The sequence below is a fragment of the Amblyomma maculatum genome, chromosome 2 (genome assembly GCF_055883805.1).
Source record: "Amblyomma maculatum isolate TAMU_Amacu chromosome 2, ASM5588380v1, whole genome shotgun sequence".
Classification (NCBI taxonomy): Eukaryota; Metazoa; Arthropoda; class Arachnida; order Ixodida; family Ixodidae; genus Amblyomma; species Amblyomma maculatum.
In genome coordinates this window covers 49,057,715-49,080,209 of record NC_139345.1, presented here as the reverse complement: position 1 = coordinate 49,080,209, position 22,495 = coordinate 49,057,715, and the positions used below count along the sequence as shown (strand labels likewise).

General features: G+C 41.6%; 1 protein-coding gene across 1 annotated transcript; it reads right to left on the bottom strand.

Annotated features, from left to right (window-relative positions):
• Positions 1 to 1,503: 1,503 nt before the first annotated feature.
• PGAP3 (Per1-like protein PGAP3) lies at positions 1,504 to 22,351 on the bottom strand. Its single transcript, XM_084594084.1, has 8 exons — positions 21,732 to 22,351; positions 19,255 to 19,407; positions 16,996 to 17,058; positions 16,133 to 16,194; positions 14,929 to 15,065; positions 13,567 to 13,768; positions 11,156 to 11,332; positions 1,504 to 4,296 (listed from the first exon to the last, which is right to left on the bottom strand). Exons 1-8 carry the CDS (start codon positions 22,101 to 22,103, stop codon positions 4,224 to 4,226), a joined length of 1,239 nt encoding a protein of 412 aa, XP_084450210.1. The 5' UTR covers positions 22,104 to 22,351; the 3' UTR covers positions 1,504 to 4,223.
• Positions 22,352 to 22,495: the final 144 nt, after the last annotated feature.

Genomic DNA, 22,495 nt, shown 5'->3' with positions numbered 1-22,495 from the left:
TTTGTTCCGTTGTATGATATATAATTCGTACAGATTTGTAGTGGCATAGAAGAGCTAAGGAAGAACGGAGAAAAGCTTCAATTGCCATTGCTCATTAGGAGGACAAGATTATGTGACCCCTCCGAGAAACTCCAGTCGACTCTGTGTTTTAAACTTGTAACGGTTTTTCTGTCTTCTAAAGTACCTTTTTCATGGATTTGGAAGGGTACCCTATTCATATATCCAGACCAATTTTATGTTGAAAGCTCGCTGTGATAGCATGAACTCAATATCCTGATAAAGAGAAAAACACTTATTTTAAGTGCTTGCTGAGCAAAATTGCCATGGAAGCTGGCATTTACTCTCAAAACCAACACTGAGTAATACTCTAGCTGGAAACCTTTCAAATTAAGGATTTGAACAATTTCTGTGGAGTATCAGCAAAATTTGTCTAGCACGAACAATGGTTACTTCGAAAGTAAACTATGTGGCAACAGGCGAATGCCAATTGTGCAGTAACATATAAAGAGAAAAACACTTATTAGAGCAAAATTGCCATGAAAGCTGGCATTTACTCTCAAAATCAACACTGAGTAATTATTGCAGCTGGAAGCCTTTCAAATTAAGGATTTGAACAATTTCTGTGGAGTATCAGCAAAATTTGTCAAACACGGACAATGGTTACTTCGAAAGTAAACAATGTGGCAACAAGCGAATGCCAATTGTGCAGTAACATTTTTTTTTAAGCTCAATACTATGTTGAACACTATTCCACAGCAAAGTACACTTAAAACTTATCATGTTTTGTTCACTAAATACCTGCAGCGCCAGACAGCTTTCCCTAAAGAGCCTGTATTTTAAAGGCCTCTTAAAAGGCAATGGAAGCCAATAGAAGTGACAAGTCATGAATGTGATCGTTTCAAAGCTGAAGACAAATAAAATGGCAAGCCCTTGGCCTACTAAATTGAGCACAGTGGCCGCTGTTTTTTTCCAGGTACACTACTGAACTGCACGGAAGGCTGAAACATCCAGGCATGTTTTAATAGGTGCCACACCATTCAGTGGCCACTTAGGAGCTGTACAGGTAGCCGAGAGAGTTGTCCTGCTTTGTAACCACTGGACATACGCTGCTGTAAAGCTGCAGTGACTGGTTCCCATGGAAGAAGGGAAACCTAGGAGGGAGCATGATGTCACGCGGCCAACCTTCGCAAGGCAAGTGCAGATAAAGCCGCTCCCTCCCCTGTTTTTTTCGCTCTTCTAGTAAGACCTCATGTTTTGATGTCGGTGCGTTTTAATGCGCGCGTCTGCCATGGCGCGGGCGCGCAGCTGTCTGCTATGTTGCAGTGTGGGCTGCTGGGTGCTGCGCGTGCAGCGGACCCCGCGCTACCCGCGCGACGCCGATTCGCGCATGCGCGCAGTAGTAGATATCATCGCACGCTATCACGTGGTTTAACATGTAGAGGCCGACTCGCTCCCTTTTATTTTTTATGACTAGGCTTCACGGATATTGCCGCGCGCTCCCTCCTAGTTTTTCCTTCCTCCATGTTGGTTCCACTGTACCCATTGCTTTACCTTATTGCCTATGGGCATAGAAGATCAGAGTAATTCAACAGCTTATTTACAAACAGCGGTCTGTATCTGATAACTGCAGTGTGCTGATCTGTTGAGACATCGGCTAGCTTCAACAACTTCTTTCAATCCAAACACAAACTGTACCACAAATCCAATTCTGCAAGTGAGATTTCGGGCTACTGGTCTGAAAATTCATATCCGGCGGTCAATGTTTTATCAGTTCTGAAAAGATGTTGCACATTTATAAGTGGAAAAACTGAAGGAGCAAAATAACTTGGACTTGCACAACTCTGATCATACACAGCCAGTAGTCAGAAAAAAGAAGATAGCTACCATTAACACACTCCTGAACACAGTAATAAGGCTTGCTAGGGGAACTATAACACTTTCTCGAGTCTTCGCAGATTGTGAAAAATTCTCCTTGATCCCAAATGTGTGACCAGCATGTCACCAGGTCAGTACTTCTACCATCCACAGCTAATATTTTGAAGGGTAAAGCCGAAACGGTAAGCAACAGATTGAAAATTTAAAGCAATGCAACTCATAGGCATTTGGGGAAATTCCCTAAGGGTGGAGCAATTTTCATAAAGGGAATAATTTCCTTGATTGAAATTCACTCTGCTTTAAGAAACTCTCCAGAACACAAGTGTAATTGAGCGTACATTTCATGGCAGCAAAGTAAGCCCTTTAGCACGCAGCTGCTAGTAACTAGCACAAGAACATTTCAAAAGGAACTATCGAACACTTGGCTGGAACATCAAAGCACCCACATTGATTGGACCAATCTTCTATTGCTAGATTTGCTAGGAAAGCACGCTCATAACACCATGGGTACTCTTCCTTACTTAAGCTGTTTGTTCTTTTGTGGGCTATACATAACATATATTTAAACACGTGTCGCCTCATAAAACGCATGCCATATTATGCTCAATGACCAACAATGAAGCTCAGAGGATGCTTTCCCCAAATACAGATGTGAAAAAGTGTTGGCACAACTACACGCATGCATCATTATTGTTCAACTCTACGCATTACTACTATTTCACAGTCACATTTGTTGCCTGTTCTTAGGAAGCTACAGTCGTAGAGTTTAAAATTCAGAAGATTGTCATTCAAACACGCTACCTACAAAGCTTATCAAAGCAGCTGTTCCCGCTAAGCTGATGCGCAGGATCATCCTAAGCGCTCAGTTGACAGCATACTGCTCCATGCAGAGTGCTGTTATCGGCAGTGATTGTAAGCAAGGTTGACAAGGAGAAAGGATTTCCCATCATGGTAAGTAGCCACCTGCAACTTAAGGCTTTTACATAAATTATATCCTCTCTTTCAACTTCACTAATCACAAACTAGAGCACGTTTTCTGGCTCATGCCGCTTTAAGGATTTGAGCTGCTTTAAATGAATGCAAAAAAGAAAACAGAGTTCCAAGCATAAAGAATAAAGGTTATGTACAGATTTCACACACCCTTTTTCTTCATCAATGTTTACAGAAAAATCGTTAGTTTTGTTGCCAATCCTAGAAACCAGGTGGCACACATACTGAAGAGACTGTTGCAGTATAACGCATCTAATTTATGGTAACCCTGTGAAACAGCTAAATATTATGCAATTTTATTAGTCATTAAGAATTTTTACGGCTACTCTGTTAACAAGTTGCAAGATGCCTTCTTTCATTACTTTTTGGCCATTTTTTCATGTCAGTTTTCAACCTCAATCCCTGAAAGAATCGACTGACAGAACCAGCAAAAGTGGTTGCGACTCTCAGCTCAATGAAAAATTGAAAGGAATATTTGCACCACTGAAGAGAGAGCCTAAAACTTGCTGTATTAGAGTGTACCGCTTTGGAAGCAAAAGCACAAAACAATACAAAAATATATATACCAACAAAATGATCATGATCATGTTGACAAAATACACCTGGAAAATGATACTCTTCATTAACAAAACAGACCCAAATAATTTCGTCGCTGTGGCGGCCACGTCTAAATTGCTTAGTCAACATGAGCGATCGTTCCAGAACTCCAAGGTTCAATATTGCAGCCTGAAGTCTCTCTGTACGGTCGGAGGTCACGCAGTAAGGAATAGAATACCTGAATTTGGTCTGTTTTGTAAGCGACTTGTGCTTGACTACTTTCACAAAACTTGTGCAATGAAGCTTTGTGTGCCACGTGTTTCTGCTGCTTCACTAAGCCGGTGAATGCTTTAAAAGATCGATCCATCGCAGGTACCATCTTTCAAGAAATCAAATTCAGTATGTGAGCTCAGATTCTAGAACAATAGCCACTAGCAAATTCAAGGTTCTCAAGAAACAGCTAGAATAAAACATTATGCGATGAATATAAAACACAAAGCTTGCAAAAAGTAATTTCAAGCATGCTAAACCTCTAAGCCTCAAGTCAGTCTGCACAATGATCCATTCATTATGCTTGGTCACTGCAGTTGACAGATAAAAACAGCGAATGTAATTCATCTTGTACATTCTCCACCCATGCACTCTTGAGGGATAAATACCCAAATTTATGATGCGTGCCACCTTCATCTTGGAACATGAAGAATGAGCTCGTGAAATGCTACCATGTTTCACCAGCACCTGCAGTACAACGTGGTGCTAAGCTTCTTCTAAGCAGTGAAAAAGGCAGTGTAGGAAAGGTGGTGTACTGTGCACCGAAGTGGTCAGACGCACTTTGCACAGTCCCCGATGCTGTTGCCATTTTGTGTGACATGAATGCTTGCCTTGGTGACGAACCTAGAAATGGATGAAGGGCCATCTTCAGTGAACAGATGGGCAAATAACCAGCTTGGCAGCAAAGCAGTTTTGCCACATGCTTTGGCACGGGCAAGGACAAACACAGCCACTGAAGAAAAGGTTTTGCATAATTAAAAATGAAAACCTTTAGTGGAATGACTGTCAAGAGGGTGTCCATTGCAGCTAATTGGTGCACATTAGATTAAACAAATAGTAAATATGCTAGGACATGAGTTACACAGACATGTGCGCTATGTTTGTGTCACTTCTCTCTGTTCCGTTGCACCCACACTCTGTATCGTCCATTAACTAGTATACCTTGCACTCATATCCCCAAGGTCAAGTGGTGTCACTTCTCTGTGTTCCGTCGCACCCACACTGTGTATCGTCCATTAACTAGTATACCTTGCACTCATATCCCCAAAGTCAATTGGTGTCACTTCTCTGTGTTCCGTCGCACCCACACTGTGTATCGTCCATTAACTAGTATACCTTGCGCTCATATCCTCAAGGCCAAGTATGCTCACTTCCACACCTACCTGGACTAGTGTGCTGTAGAAAGTGCCAACCAACCAGCTAACATGGCCTTTGACACTATATCCAATGGGTCCTCAGATCAAGGTATACCTAGATTATACTACCACACAACGCACAGCCAGCCCTGAAACCACTTTTTTATACAAGAAGTGCGTGAACATTAGAAATTTTGAGTAGGAATCGAGTATGTTTGTTATTTGACTTGTATTCGACTCGAATAATCCATATTCAAAGCTTTCTGATTGTCTGAAATTTACTGAATACATAGAGAAGTTTCAAACATTCGCATAGAGCCTAATATTCTAAGGTCTTTAGGTGCAGTCAACTCCTTCAAAGGACCAGAAAAAATATTCAAATTAACCAATTGTTTGAATTATCGAATGGCCTGGCGAAAACCATATGCACCACAGAAATTTCATCTAATAAATGTCTCTATGATGATAGTCTGCATTTCAGATAAAGCCCCCATAAGAATGATAGTGTTTCCCTGTTCCGGCTAGTACTTTTTTCTGTGCGCACAATGTGAATGTTGAAGAACTGCTCCAAAATCTGAGTTTCCGCTACCCTTTTCGCAGTGCAATGCTGTAGAAGTGGTACTTCCTCACAAAACCACCCCATTGCGTTTCGAGCAGCAAGTGGATGCATATGAGGAATATATGCATAGGCGTTAGAACAGTGTGATGCCATATAAAAAAAAAAAAAAAAAAAAAGAAGAAGAAGAAGAAGAAGAGAACTGTGGCGCACAGAGCAGGGCCCCAAAACGAAGCGTCTAGCCGATGCGCGCCCGATTGCAGCCGCCGGATGGCATGTAACGGAAAGTGAAACCAAAATTACTATGCGACCGGAAAAAGGGAACTTGCAATAGTTGTCATGTCTGCCAAAATGCGCACTTCATACACGAGCAACACTGTTCCATGCAATTGAGATGTGGGCCAGGTCTGTTTCAGTGATCGTTGACAGCACGGGTTGTACTTCAACGTGATCCCTCGTCTGAAAGAACCAAAGCGAGCCTTCCCATGTCATAATCAACGAGTGTCCGACGGCATAGTCTTACACGGACGTGGGCTGAGATTACGCTCCTGGTTCGAATAATCCGAGTTTCCCAATTTACAGGGGTGAGTTAACGACATTTTACTGCATGCAGCAGTGATCAAATACAGTCGACTCCCTTCAAACCAACCCTGAAGAGGTTACTGTACAAGGTCGAGTTACCCAAGGACGAGTACAAATGTAAGAAAAAACATCCAAGTTGCAACACTGTTTGAGGAAATAGTGCACGCAGCACTTGGCCGCACCTGCTACTGAAAGAATGTTTTCAGTTGCAGGGAACATTGTGTCCATATGCATGGAAAGTTTACTGATCAAACATGTTCAGCAGCTGACATCCCTGCATGAAAGCTTGCGCTACAGTTTTACCACCCCACAATTATGTGCCCTTTTAAGCACATTCTCGTGCATGCCATGTCATTTTTTCTTGACTGCAGCAGTCTTGTGCTAGCTAACTGAGATAATTTTTTGAGTGTCATTGTAACCCATTGCGTATGGCAAGATCAAAGGCTATCTAGTCAGATGGTATACAATTCTGTGCAATTCTAGCTTAACAGTTTCCCTACCGTAAGAAAAATGATAGTTTTTTTGCAGGTTTCAGTAATCTCTGTTTTGTGCGAATGCAATTAGATTTAATATTTTATGTAACAAGGAAAATTAAAGTTGCGCAAACATGATTTTAGGCATATAACTTTGAACAACGAAATATACTTCGAGACAATCTTAACTGCCAAAATCAAGATTCTAGAAAAGAAATTTGAACAAGACTTGTAAAAAACTTGCAGCTGAAAAATATTTTTGGCCTCTTTGGTCACTATCTGTGAAGAAACGTAATAACTGCACATGCAAAACGAGGGTAACAATGTTGTAGCGACCAATATGTGCGCACTTCGCGCCGCTCTTGACCGCAGTTGAAAAGGCAGCGGATGGTCTCCCTTTCCCCATGATAGAAGGGGAACGCAAGAGGAAACAAAGTGCAGCCCGCTTGCACCTAGCGGCCAACAAGAAAGATAAAGATCAGTCTCGGTTTGGGATTCAGGGCTCTCGGTCACTCATTCCTGGCCTGCGCTAGCATCTCAACAACGTAAACGAAACTAACCGGCATGGGGTCCCCGAAGTTCCAGCCTGGCTTTCATCATCGTCACTGTCATAGCTCAATTTTGACGGTAAAGGCGGCATGTTCAGACTCGCTGCTACTCGCTACTCGAGGTGTTGATAAAATGAACCGCAGACAAGTGAAAGTCAAGAGATCTGAATGCTAGTTACTATTCGACTAGCACACAAATGGGCAAAGATGGGAACTCTTCACCTTTCTTGAGACTCTATTTAATTGTACTTCAGTCAAATAACGGATGCATTCCAAATCATGCAGTTCACTATCCTGCTGAAAGTGTATCAGCTGGGACCAGCACGTGCCACACTTCTGTTCTGAATAAGCTTAAATTGAAGACGAGCTACATCAGCTCTTGGCACAATTTATTTTGTCTGGCAAGCCTTTGCACTAATTCAAATACAAATAACTTTAACTCAACTAATACTAACTAACCTAAATAAATCCTTCTGACTAAACTGATACGTAAACTGTCCAGGTGTGACAGCGCTGTCATTTTTATGTATCAGTGTTTTCGGTCATTCATTTGCAAGCTTCAATATACACAGTGCTCCTAATTTCTTTGCACTGAAAATTAACCAGACTCAGACAATCCACTTGCCTTGGGTTACTAGGATTACCATGTCATTTCCTCCAGTATGAAAATGTTTGTAGTAGGTCACCATTCGTAGATTAACGCATTTTTACAAGCCAAAACAGTGGAGTGAGTGTGCGGCATGCCACCAGGGGAGGGTTCCAGAATAATTTAGATGACCTGGGTTTCTTTGATATGCATTGAAAGTGTATCTGACAATTAATTAAGCTATGTTTTCTTTCTTCAAAGCACAGCTGTTAATTGTGGCAGAATATCTTTTACCTCGAAAAGACCATCTGCCAATGTGCAGTAGCTTGATTTGTAGCAAAGGCCTCAAAGGGCAACTCTAAGAGTTTTTGGAGCATTGAGTTGAAAGTCTTCTCACATTCTGTTTTCTGCCACAACTAATCAGTTTTCAAAATGCTGAGCAGAGCCATTTTAAGCTTAAAAGTTTCAGAAGGTGATTTAAAGCGTCAGCAATGTTCGTGGAAAGTTGCCCACAAATATCGCCTTGACTGCGGCTATGAAAGCAATATAAGCTCAGAATTAACCTGCTCCGGAATTAAATTGCATGGCAGCAGAAATTTTGTAGTCAGGAACGAAATAAAAACCTACACTACTGCACAAGTTGGTGAAGAACCAGCAGCAGCAGCAGCAGCAGTTTCAGATATTTGGATAACACTCACTGGGTGTGCCTTGCTAGCAAAGCCAGTCAGATGGCCTGCATCAATCGTCTGATCACCTCTCCACTTTTTGCATTGCTAGCATGTGCAGTAAGCGCTCATGCAGCAAACAGTGCAGTGGACAGCAGTGCCTTAAGATGGCACATGTGTGTCATGCTAGTTTCTTTCCTTAATGGTTCCAGGAACGACAGATGATGGTGTCGAAAAAAAACCGTGTGATCAGATGCACCTGGATTTGTGACAGCGCGTTGTTGATGCACAGCTAGTTGGCCCTGGTGCTTCCTGTGGCGACTTTGTAGGTGTGGACTATGACTACTACTACACACATACCACATAACACCATACAGTCGCGAACTGACAAACCTAACAGAATTCGCTAAATCCTATCCACATTCGCCATCCTTTGAACTGAAATACGAAAAGTTACTTATGAATGACCGATGCTTCACATACATTCCCTTAAAAAAGGTATCTGCGCTAACCAATGCTTACTCAAAGCCTTCCGGCGATCACATCTCGGCTACTCACAATGCGCCTCTCCGTTTCTTCTGTGCTGCCAAACGCGTCATCATCGTCTTCTGATAAATGATTCAGAGGGGCAATGGCTATCCCTACACCCCGGCGCACGTCTCCATTTTATTCACTAATACGAGAAGTGTAATCAAGAGCCGCACCGAACCTTGATCTGTTGTTGACTCATGCATAGCTAATATTATAGTACTGATCGAAACGTGGCTTAATGTCAACATTCAGGACAGCGAAATTTTGACTCATCTAACAAGTTCAACTTCTATTGATGTGACAGAGAATCAAACCAAGGTGGTGGCATCCTTGTGGCTATTAACAAACATAAGGAGTCATTTGCCCTTATAATCACAACCAACTTTAAACAGTCAATTTAGGTGTCTGCTATCATGCTCCCAACACACGATCTACTTTTGTCTCTGAGCTTCATGACTCCGTTAGCACTGTCATGCCGCGTTACCCATCGCCATCTATATTTTTGCTCGGTGACTTGAATTTTCCTGGCATGGATTGGTCTTTATCTGCATATCCTAACAAGTCTACATCTTCCACCTGCCAAGAATTCACCCATATGTGTTCATGCTTCAAAATAACACAGAATACTATTACCAAACCTACACAAATTACAGACACTTCGGAAAACATACTAGACTTGGTTCTCTGTGAAATACGCTCAGAAGTAATACACCTCTCTAGTATAAGCAATCACCTTATACAAAACTTTTCCATAAGCTTGCATATGCAGAAAAACAATTAGGAAGACTAAAATTTTGCACAATTACCATTGAGTAAATTATAACCAAATTAACTGTGAGTTCAGCAACTCTCTAACCATGTTTTTATAAGGATTTAAGTTGATTTGGTTTGGTTTGTGGGATTTGACATTCCAAAGCGCCTTTGGCTATGAGAGATTTTGTTGTGGAGGGCTCCAGAAATTTTGACCATCTGGGTTTTTCTAACACACCCTGACGTCGCACAGCACACGGGTACCTTGCTTTTCGCCTCTATAAAAAAGTGGCTTGGAATCAACTTGGGATCATGGTACTAATGATCTGATGAACCAGCTAGAAATGAATTAAAACAATTCAGCTGGTTCTGTACTGCCCAATTATAGCCGCGCATCTAGCATATCCATGATACAATCAAACTTAAACTTTGCATCACGTCGGAAGATCACATGATTGTGCTTATTTCATAGGGTCTTTCACCACACCGTTTTCAAAGATGAACTGCTTTATACACCTTCATATGTATCATTGCGCTTGGACCACGTGTACAAAGTCAGTTTAATTCCAGGTCACACTAAAACATTCTTCGACTTTTTCCTTTCTCTTACGTGTAAAGGACAAAACTGCCTTCCTTCTCAGATTTCACTGATTGATAAATTTTCACTATTTCAGTCCGTTGTGTGCAACGTACACCAACACAATTAGTAATAACCTTAGAAATCTTAGTACCATATGCTGTTATATAAAAAAACCTTTTAGATATGTTCACGTTAATAAAACTTCTTTTTTTTTTCTTCCGCTTCAAAGTCACGCTTCAACCAAGTCATGTGGCAGCCTGTGTGTCATAGGGGTAACGAGAATGCAAACGGTTCTGGCTGGCTGATTCTGATATCACCCTTCCATATGAAAGGAGCGGCCCGAGTTGGCAGCTCTTGCCTGTGGCATAGGGGTAACATGAATTCAAATGTCATGGCAGGCTGATTTTTGTATGAGGAAACCGTAGCTACACCTCTTCACAGCGTAGCTGCCTCTTCACGGTGTAGCTGCCTTTTCACGGCGTAGCTGCGGCCACCCGAGGTGTCTCTTTCACTGTCGTAGTATTGCTTTTGCAATAAAAATGACTTTGTACTTCACACACTCCTCTCTGTAATGCTTAACGTATAAATAAATAGATAAATAAATAAAAACTCTTGAAAGCAAATTACGAGTACTCCCCAGCAGCAAGGAATCTGATGCAGATGATCACCAGCTGCCGTTAAGGCTTAGTTATAAAAGTGCCCCTTAAGCAGGCTGTTAGCAGCAAGGGTATCAGCAAAGGGCCAAAGACAGTGGAGGAGAGCTTAGGGCCTGCACTGAGGACTAGATGTGCATAGTAAATATCTTTAAGGACATAACTGTCATTTCCCTGACTGCATTTTTGGCTGAAGTGTGGGAAGTTCATGAACTAAGAACATTGGATAGAACGAATGCAATCTGTGTGACCATGGGCTTGACAGTATGCATTGTGAAATAGAAAGGAAACCTACAGCAAGCTTAATAAGAATTACGTAGTGTTAAATACAAAATTCTCTTCGACTAGCAAACATGCCTCTTCTTTTTCCGAAGAAAATGCTATTAAATTTATACTAATTAAGTTTTATACTACTATACTTACTTTTCATGGGTCTGGCAGGATGCACAGAGGCTTGAGGCAAACTTTTCATCACCATCTTGAATACCTTCGTGTGGGTGCTTCTGTGTGCCCAGCAGGAGCCAGTGGTGAGATCCATTTGTGGCCTTTCCAGCATTTTGTACCTTGCGTAACTCATATAAGCTGTCATCAATTAAAAACCTGGACGAAGACAACAAAAGGAAAGCATGCTTACATAAATGACAGATAAAATGCTCTTGCATGCATTTCATCATCATCATCATCAGCCTGATTATACCTACTGCAGGGCGAAGGCCTCTCCCATAATTCTCCACTTAACCCGGTTCTGTGCTAGCTGCATCCACTTGACCCCTGTGAACTTCTTAATCTCATCCGCCCACCTAACTTTCTGCCGCCCCCTGCTACGCTTTCCTTCCCTTGGAATCCAGTTTGTTACCCTCAGCGACCATCGGTTATCCTCTCTTCGCACTACATGTCCTGCCCATGTCCATTTCTTCTTCTTAATTTCTACTAGAATGTCGGTAACTTGAGTTATTTCTCTGACCCACTCTGCACGCTTTCTATCTCTTAATGTTACCCCTACCATTTTTCGTTCCATAGCCCTCTGGGTTGTCCTCAACTTAAGTAGAAGTCTCTTGGTTAGCCTCCACGTTTCAGCCCCATGCTGCATGCATGCCCAACGCATGCATGCAGCATGCATGCTTAAATGCATGCTTAATGCATGCATTTAAGCATGCGTTAAGCATGAACCGCCACTGCCAGTTCTTCCTCCTTGGCGTTTTGTACAGCTGAGCGATAACAAGCCGACTGATTTACGCCGACCAAGAACACAGGAAACGGCGTCGTCACTTCGCGACCGAATTATGGAACAAGACGCCCGCTTGCTACATGGTTCCATTATAATTTACGTCGACGCAAGCATCAAAGCCTGTGAAGTGATAACAGCAGTTTACTGTCCTAGCAAATCTTCATTAAACAAGACGTCAACATTTCAATTACCGGAACCTCCATCTTCTTTTTGTGCGGAACTGCTTGCAGTGCAAGAGGCGCTTCGCTCTGTGACCGCCATTCCCATGCTTCCCACGGCCCGTATTATCATACGTACGGATGCCCTCCAGGTGACAAAGCTACTTAGACGAGTTAGTAGTGGCCCGGAAATCTGCCAGAACATACACAGTCTAGCGGCTCGCATACCAAATCCAATTCGTATTGAATGGACCCCGCGTGACCTTTTAAGTGCTCAAAGCCAAGTGGATTCTGCGACCCGCCTTTCAAACTCAACATCGACATCGCCAAACCACATAAAATTGGACAATGCCACCCTGCTTTTAACAAGAAAGGAGCACCTCCGGCGCCGTACACGTGCTCTTATACCTCCGTGTACGGTAAGCCTCCCCCGCGGTCTAACCCGTGCAGAGGAGGTGGCGCTTCGGAGGATTAGAGTTGGGGTGGCCCTAACACCAGCAGTGATCCGAAAGTGGCCACAATTTCGGTATTTATATCCACACCCTGGGTGCCCCATCTGCAAGTCTAAAAATATAGAAGCTGATATCCATCAGCTACTGTGGGATTGTCCAGCATTGAAGCCAACGCGGATCCGGCACCTGGTGGCAGCTGGCCTCTCCCCCCATAATCCGGAGTCATATGCTGTTTGGACACTGGGACCGCATCATCGTTCACTCCTCGATTTCATTGCATCAGCCAACCTTTTTTCATTTATTTGACCACACCCTTCATCCATCATAACATTCCTTTTATGCCCTGAGGCAATAAACTTCGCAAAAAAAAAAAAAAAAGCTCTTACTCCATACTCAGTACAAGAACACAGTGTGACACTATAATAAGCATTTTAAAATACCGGACAGTTCATAACAGCTTGTTAATTCTAACGGCTTCCGAATCCTGTCAAGTGTCTTTGGAAAGCAGCATATGAGAAACAGCCAAATGTAACAAGAAATAGCCTTTGGCTAAAGGAGGGCCATAATACTAACCCCATTCACTTTTACAGCATTTCTTTCAGTGTTTACAAAAATATTACTACTACAACAAGAATAATTTTGCATAAACTCAACAGCACCAGCTTATGCTGCCCAGCCTTACAACTAGAAACACCTCTCATGCTGTTTTCTTTCACAGTGAGCCAATATACCATATACACAATGTGTGTACAAGTTTCTTATAACCTATTACTTAATCCCAAAGTAAAGAAAGCCAATGAGTGCGTCGGCACTTAAAAAGGCCACAAAATCTTGTCTGCGAAAATATGAGCTCATCACCCAGTAGAAACAAGTTCTGGTAAAGTACTTATTCAAATGCACTCATTTCTTTTCCACTTCCAGCGCTCCTAAGTATTGAGATGAATAAATGTAACATATCAGAACCATCACAGTGACTATGTATTGCGCGCATCGTACCTGTACCACAGGAGAGGCAGTGGAGCTGTTCCCAAGTGCCAGAGGGCATGGGCATCAACCATAAAGTGCCACGGAGGGAAGTCGCCCAACTCTAGTAAGAGCAGCGCATCCAACATGAGCACCACAATGGTGCCTCTCCAAACATAGCCACGGTGTCTATGCTGCCAGCACCAGCCAAGCCAACCAATCGAGTTGAGCAGCCCTGCACACAAATGACGCATAATGAGGCTTCCCACTGCACATGAACATCTAATGTACACCCTAACCAAATATAGCACACAAATTAGAATTAGCCTGCCAATTCCATGCTCTCCAAAAGCACAGCCAGCTGGTAATGATGATAGTAGTTTGTTTGTTTGCTTACTTATATGAAATAAAAACGAAGGGAAAAGGGGTGGGTGCTGCCGACAAAGATGTTGCATACCTGCAAGGCATCTGAATAATGATGAATGTGAAATAAAAGGCTACATCAAAAAGACAGACAGGTCAGAGGGTAGAGTATATTAAGTAGACTATTTTCATAGTATGTATAAGCAGGAGTTAATGCTCTCTCTCTCCCTCTCTCTCTCACACACACACACACACACTGAAGCATGTGCCAAATACAGAGAGCGGAGTTCAGATGATGCATAAAACTGTATGTCGACAGTGAAAGGTGTCCTTGTGCACATATGTGAAAGCACAGGTCTTGGTCAAAGGTACTCGGGACACATGCTGGCATGCATGGCAGGGAACTTGGGGTACTCTTGAGGAACTACTCGTCTCAAGTGACAATAAAGGACGTTCTGCTGATACCTACAGGTATCTCTGGAAGTTCTGAGTGCCCCGAGTGCCCCACTACACATCTCATTACAAATCCCTGTTGCAATTAAGAATTTTGGTGGGTACTGTACACTCTACCGTTGCCGCTCGGCACCATAGACAAATTGCTGCATCTTCTACATCCAAGAAAAAGCCACATGCTTCATGTAAAGAAAAACTTTTCACACCAACTTTGTTTTGTCATGCCCTATGTAGTTCGTGCAGCTTTATCCGGTTGTACAGTGCTACCAGTAAAGAGTGGAAACCTTAAAAGCAGGGGTAGGAAATTGTGAGCGAAAGGAAGAAAAAAATTATGCGATCAATATAAGTAAAACTAGTCAGCACATCTAGTCTCAGCTACAATTTGCACAATATGGTAGCTTAAAGAAGCTATATAAATGACTTGCGCAACCTGTGGCTACTAACCCTTTCGCTGTCATGGACGTGCCGGTAAGCTTTAAACCATCTGCTAGATATGATCTCAGAGATTTAAGTGCTAAGAAGGCAATATGCTAAGATGCTAAGGCATAACCAGTTGTGGACTGAGCTCGCCATATTTACCTGTAATCACATTGGCTTTCATGTTGTACCCATAGTCAAAATGCACAAAGTTTAAGTACTGGATATGGTAGACAAAGAAGGCCGCAAAAGGCATGGTCACTGATACGGACAGCCACAAATTTCTTGTTCCAAGAACCCTGTAAGATGGAACAGCAAAATTAAGTTGGGACAGTTCACACAAGAAAAATGTACTACAGCCACTGAAGTCATGCAGGAACTCAAAACACACTGCACAATCTGCACAGCCTACCTTAACATTTACACTGTTACCCACTGTCACAATTATGTGGGCAAGGTACTTTTTTTTGTACGTTGCATGCAAAAACATCCAATTTATTCGCACTCTCAAGTATACGCTAAATTCAGGTCTTGGAGCTGCACCTTAGTTTGCTTACTAAAGAGAAACAGGAATAGCACTGCAAAAGCTATGTAGCCTAATTTCCACTTTGCAAATCTTCTGTACCATTGACACCTTTGTTGTGACAGTATGGAAGCATTATTAAAGAAAATTTTTGAGAATTCAAGAAGGTTTAGAGGTTCAAATTTAAATAGCTTGAAAATAAAGCATGTCCAGTTTTTTGCAATAGCATTTGAAAGAGTTATATAACTGCCAAATACAGTCATGGTGCCGTTCACTTGTTTACACGTCAATGATGCTTCAGCTTAAATGCACATTACATCCTGCCATCCAACCTTTTGCATCATTTTGTTATCATCAGCTTCTAATCGAGGCTGCAGACCTTGAGAAACGAAATTACGCAGGCAGCTAGGAATTGAAACGTGCTGCAAATATTTGTTTGCTAATTGCTAGTAAATCCATCAATGTAATGCCTGGTGACTATATGCATAAACATTATAGTAAAAAAGAAAACAGTGAACATTTCAACACTTCGTGGAATAGCAAATGGACATTTTTTCGGTCTCATATACACTTACAGATAGTACTAGTGGTCATATACACACACAAAATAAAATGCCAGCTGGCATAGAAGATAAAAATATCATGGTTTGTTTACAAATTCAATGCAAAGGAGCTAAAAAACTACCATTTTGAAGAGAACAGAGAGAAAAAAAAAAAAGACTTTTGAAGCTAGTACAAACGACCCCCAAGAAAGAAAAAAAGCACGATAATGCAACTCATTCCCGCGCTCACTGCCTGCTGAAATATTTTCCTAATGCTGTCTAATACACTTCTACTGCTTACCTCATGCATAAACTGTAGAGTGAGTAGAGCACCACGGAAAAGGCACAGTAGTAATCAAGCTTCTGCACAAAAACAAAAAAAGAAGGTTGTATAAGATAATTAGTTTTTTAGTAATAAAAAAAAATTACAGGTATATATGTTGTTGTTTTTTTTGTGAACATAAAATTTCTGGCCACTATCAAAGATGTATGTTCACTGCTCGGAGCTGTGTCGTGGCCAGTTAAACAGACGTCCAACACAGACTGCTCCTTAACAGTAGATTGCTACTTTAACATGTTTGCACTGACATCACACATATATGGGAGCCTTGCATTTCATCTCCACTGAAACTATCACCACAGCCAGATTATTACGAGAGTAAAACAGATTTGTAACACCACTTGAATGAACACAGCAAGATAACCTTGCATGAATGATAACTTTTATTGTCACACTAGTTTTTATAAAAACAGGTTCCCAATTAAAGCTGGAATGCTTTTAATTACACTCAATTTCATTACACAACAAGTGATTAAAAATGCTTGTAAATTCAGGTATGGTACAAAAGGTTTAATGTTCTGAAGCTGCACATGAGCTACGAAAGACACGTGTAATGGAGGCTACTTCGACTACCCAAGTTCCTTTTAATGTGCAGTGGCACTGTACAGCATTTGGGTGTCTTTGCACGCTTCCTCCACCAAAATACACGTGCCGTTAGTGGGACTAGGCCTTGTGTCTTTGAGCACAGTAGCCGGGAACCACGGCAACTAAGCTACAAAGGTGGTTAACTTCTGGGCTCTGACAGAGAGGACATTTATCTCAAAGCAATTTCAGTAACGGGTACACCTTAAAAGAAACAGTTTCATACGATCAAAATATGTTACCTCAGTAAGTGGAGTGTCCCTAGCATGAAAGACAGCAGACCAGAACCAGGCATTAATTGACAACTGAAAGAGAACAAAACACAGCAGCAATGTTTCTTTTGCAATATGCACCACTTTCTAAAAACATGGTTCCACAAAGTTATGTCTATCTGAATATAGAAGTTATAACCAAAACAGAGCATAATCACAAACAACAATTTAATTACTCCCACATAATATGAAGCAAGCATCAAAGGACATGGGACTTCCTTTTTGTGCAATTTCATTCAGTGTTATGCACTTAGTCACTGGAATTGTCCTAAACTTCTCTTAGAGGTGTGCCTTGTTCTTCACCTTAAAAAAAAATCATCAGGAGTTGCAATCTGCAACAGAAACAAGCAATTACTTGCTGTTACATGTGATGGAAAAACTTTGCATCGAAGTCCTTCACCGCAAGCACTTTACAGCCTCCATATATCCAAAAGCTCAACTACTATTGTAAGGAAATATGCTCAGACACCTTAATGTTCCTAGGTTATGAAGCATTTCCAGTCTCCAATTTGTTTTAGTGAACTAAAGCTACAATCTTTGCAATTTTTCTTCGAATCCTTTTATTCAGGTTTCTCCTATAGTTCTCCCAAATAAAAGAAAAAATATTTAGTTTGTTCTCAAAGGGCTAAAAAAGTTTAAATATTAAGTGGTCCTCTCAAGGTTCATCACTACACCAAGTATACTGTTACAAAGATCATAGCAACCCAGAAAGCTTCCAAGACTGAATGTGTCAGCAGACAATTTGAAATGCACTTGCAACAACTGTGACCAGAGGCAGGTGTATTCGCCATGAGTTGATGAATCCAAGCTTCACATCTGCAGTCCTTAGACTTACTGTGCTAATATATTAGCTACGATACTGACAGAGGTGAGTCACGTGAGTTGTACTGTAAATTGGCCGCTTTTATGGTGGCAATAAAAAAAAGCAAACAAAAAGTAATTCTTGCAGCATGCTGCTAAATAATGAAACTAAAAGGATTGCATTTAGAAAAACAATTACTTTGCCACATACTAATCCTTAAAATATGCCCCTGTTCATTTTGATTCCTACTGCTATCCTGACTACTAGCCAGCACCTGAGAATAGGGTGCGAAAAAAAAAAACAGCTTGGCAATGCCCCAGTCTCATATTTTTCTCTGCTGATGGGTGCAAAGCAGCAAATGCTCATTCTAAACTATGTTCATCATGAGTGGTAATAATGCTTTCGTTCTCTGCAGCATAAGCCACAGCAGTAGATGCACTTAAATTTACACAAAAACCATTGCTGCCAAAACAGCAAGGCAGGCAAGCTAGTCGCAGAACTTGTGGGCATAGTGTCGGTGCATCAGAAAAAATGGCTAAGTAAGAATGCAGGCTACATAGAAAAAATGCTCGACTCCAACTGATAGTTACTGAATACATCTAATTTATGCACAAGTATACAAATTAGATTTGAGATGATCCTGAGCACGAATTAGTCCCACTCAAACTATTAACATTAATAAAGTACTCCTCTGTACCCTGCATTCTTTATTTTGCCCATTTCTTTTTGTAGCACTAATGCATTCACATGCTAAAAAAAAAAAAAAAAAAAGAGTATGGTACACCAACTTCCTAGCTTAGCTATCTATCCTACACTTAACTCCAAACTTAGTGCTGTCAACCTAGGCTTCTGATGTGTTAGCAGCTTTGGAATGTCTTATTTGTAATTATGCAGACATGACTCAGCAGATAGATTATAGAGCATGTACAGTACATTGGTCAAACTTCCTGTCATATTTCAGGTAAGAATAAATGACCCTCTACCAAATAAATAAAGTACTCTACACCATACAAAAAACAGTGACAGCACATTTAAGCAACAAAGCAAGAAAACCCAGAAAAATTAATATTATTCAGACCAAACAATCATATTAATTATTGCAAGTTAAATGCAACCTGCCCTCAATAATGCATATATAATTAATATGCCATATTTACCACCTTACTGATTATAAGAGTATTATCCAAAGAAATTGTAGCAGTCGAAGTAGACAAACTGCATTGTACATCAACATTTTTCAGCGATTACAACACTTGGAAATTGATGCTTCTGCCCTCATTTCTTCTCCCACAGAAACTCTATAAAGTGAAACCAACATAACTTACTGCATTTCAAAGATATTTTGGTCCTACAACAAATAAAGCACATGGACACAGGCATACAAAGAAAGCTCCATGACAGTCAGACTAATTAAAATGTCTGCTTACCACTGCCTGCCCTTTCCAAATTATGTAGTGGGGAGCTGAAGACGGCACAACCTTCCTGAACTTGCGCCACATCCACAAGTGGCAGATGCCATTTAGTACTGAAAAGATAACTGATGCAGGCTCCTGGATGCCATAAAACCTCCAAAATGGCCACTGCAAGTTGTGGAAAAGCCCGGTTCAGTTGCCTAACATACAAAACATCACCCACACCACATCACAAATACCATCATATAAATAAATATTAAATAATCATACCAACACATGAAGGCACCTGCTTAACATGCACGAAGGTAAAAAATGCAGCCATCGTTGCAAGCCCAGACTGTTCAAAAATGGAATGCCTCTACATCTTTTGTTAATACTGACAACGAAATGTTTGCATACATATGTTCTCTTTTTGTATATCTCATAAATAATGAAAAACAGAACAACCTAGTGGAAATGCCATAGGCATCAAACTGGCAACAGTAAGCACTGGCACTTTTTTTCTTTAAAGGAGAAAGAGCACACAAGACAATTGCGGTATGCAGCTCAGCACAGGTCAACCGCCAGGCAATGACACTGCCTTTCCTTACTACGAAATGAACTTCACTCTAATCTCCGCAACACAGTAGCTATCCACGCCCCTGATCAAGTTCTACGATAGTGGGTCAAACGAAGATGTGAAACCGCTGAATGGCAAAGCCTCCCTTGAATCAAACAGGTAAGCTTATCCCAAGTGATGGAATCGTACAGTAGTTCATAGACTCGACTCAATAAAGCTAGTAATGCTCTTGGTGGGTTTATGCAACAAACAGGTTGTGTAAGCAATGATTTCCAAAGCAAAACAAAATTATACATTTAGCTTATAGGTGCACGAAAATGACATCAGCTATGAGGTATGATGTAGTGAAGGGCTCCGAAAATTTCAACCAACTGTGATTGTTTAATGTTTACGTATGACAACACAGTGCACGAATGTGCGCATGCATGGGTGCAGGCAAAGTGAATAGACATCTGTGATCTTGGTGCTTTAGTATTTTTACTTTCCTCCTGGTTTGTTTCTGTTGCTACCATATATAAACAAGTATCAGATGATGTGATTTTCTGTTAAGCAGTTGGAAATCAATGCTTTCACCCTTACCTCTTTGCATTAAAAGTATTTTATGTGCTTGGTTGTGTGTGTGGGCATCTGTGCATAAGTGATGCTTCCAGTCAGTACTCAAGAAATAAAGACAGTTCCAGACTCGTTCTCACATCCACCTGCGCCTTATGCTACAAAGCAGTAGGCAAGTTGTCATGCAATTCTGAAGATACAATGCAGAATGACACTCTGCTGTTATTAAGAAACCTTAGAAACAATGCCACACAAAATGCTGTATTTGCTCATGTTTCCTTAGTCTATATTGCCCCATTTCGAGCTAATTCTTGAAAGTAAATAGCACGATCAGACAGATATCTACCTGTTCTCCCATGGCTCTCACCACTGCTTGGTAGCAGGTGTACATAGGTAGGTTTCAGTTATAACATACATCAAAGAAGCATGGCAGACCAGATTATATGATGCATGAATAGCATATTGAAGATGCTTGAAAGAATGAGGATGAAGAACAAAAAAAAAAAAAAAAAACAAGTCCTGTCTTTCTCCGTCTTCATTTTTTCACGTGCTTTCAATATGTCATAGTCTCAAGACACACATACTGATGGCAAATTCCTTTTACCAGAAGAAAATCTCTTACTATGCTCACGGTAAAAAATATTATTGCAGTAGCACTCATCAATTATTATATCTGTACAATGCACTTAATTTATCTTAAAAATGACGAAGTTCCCTCTACATTTTCTAGCAGAAAAAGTACCACTTTAAAATGTAACAAAGCAATGTTTCGTGCTCCGATTGCATAGATGTCAATGGTATATTGGGAGTTCAGTTGGTGTTGGGGCACAAACGTCACACAAATGCTAACTGGACCATGCTTCATACGGTGCTTATGCAGCTGGTAGGCAAATGGGAAGAAATCAGGGGATTAGATATCAGTATGCCAAATCTCAAATATGCAGATTCACCAGTCTGGCTCATTCATATATATGCATTTTCAATGCAGTTAGTATACTTTCAATCACTGTTTGGCCTTTTGTATGAATATGAGGCAAAGATACCAAGACGCAAAAAAGTATTGATGAAAATTCGAATGCAGCTTCATGAAGGCTGTACATACAGACTGTGCTACGTTAAATTTGTGTTACTTTAATTCTGCGCCTTTTGAATATATATGCCTCACGTATGACTGAAAAGTATTTTGAGTGCCCACACTGTCGTGGTATTGTGGGCATAGAGCGAACAGAAACAAAACAGTCTTCCTGCGCCGCAGGCAGGAATGACCCAATTCGAAGGAAGTCTAACAAACGATCTGCTAATCGCAATGCACGCGTTATTGCGCATCACACATAGCGCAGCAGGCTTTCAAAGGCCGGAAGCAAACTAAAGTAGCACGCACTTTGCCGTGAAATTGGGGCACAGGCTTGCCGCTGGCCTGGAGCATGTCTACAGCTTGCCACATGCAGTTGTGACGACACTCGTCGGCACAGTCCCACAGGAGAATAGCCATATACCACGCCTGGCCGGAGCGAAAGGCTTCTTGCCCTTCGAGTGTGCAGTTGGCACCGCGGCATCGTCGCAGGCAAGATTTGTACTCGGCACTCTGATCGCCTGGTGATGCGGAACCGACATCAAACGAGCAGAGCAGTAGCACAGTCAAGGATACGGCCACCGCAGAGCGGGTGAGACCGCCTGTGTGCGCAGGTCCGCTCATCACTTCAAGAAACGGAAAACTGTCTGACCGTCGTAGTCCTTCCCATCTTATCAGCATTTGAAATGTCGGCAGCTGATTGTGCGCGGCACTCCTCGACGTCGTACCAAGAGTTGCTCCGACAGTTCTAGTTCCACCACTTCCGTGTTTCGCACTGTTCTACACGAAGGAACGCTAGCTAAACCACGTGATGTCATTTCTGCCTCACGCGTGGTACAGGGAACCCCGCGAGCGCAACATCAAATCGCGTTCAATTACACTAGCCAGCCCTAAGCGCCCAACGATGAGCAGCCAGACCAGCCACCTCTGAGTATGTGAATGATGCAGTAGGCATTGGCGTGGATTCTTGGTTTATTTTCACTTTCGTTTCAGTCAATCCGCTCTTCCTTTATGCGTTGCCAGATTTCAGTATTCTCTGTCCGTAAAAGACGTAAAGCCATCCTCAACAGCCA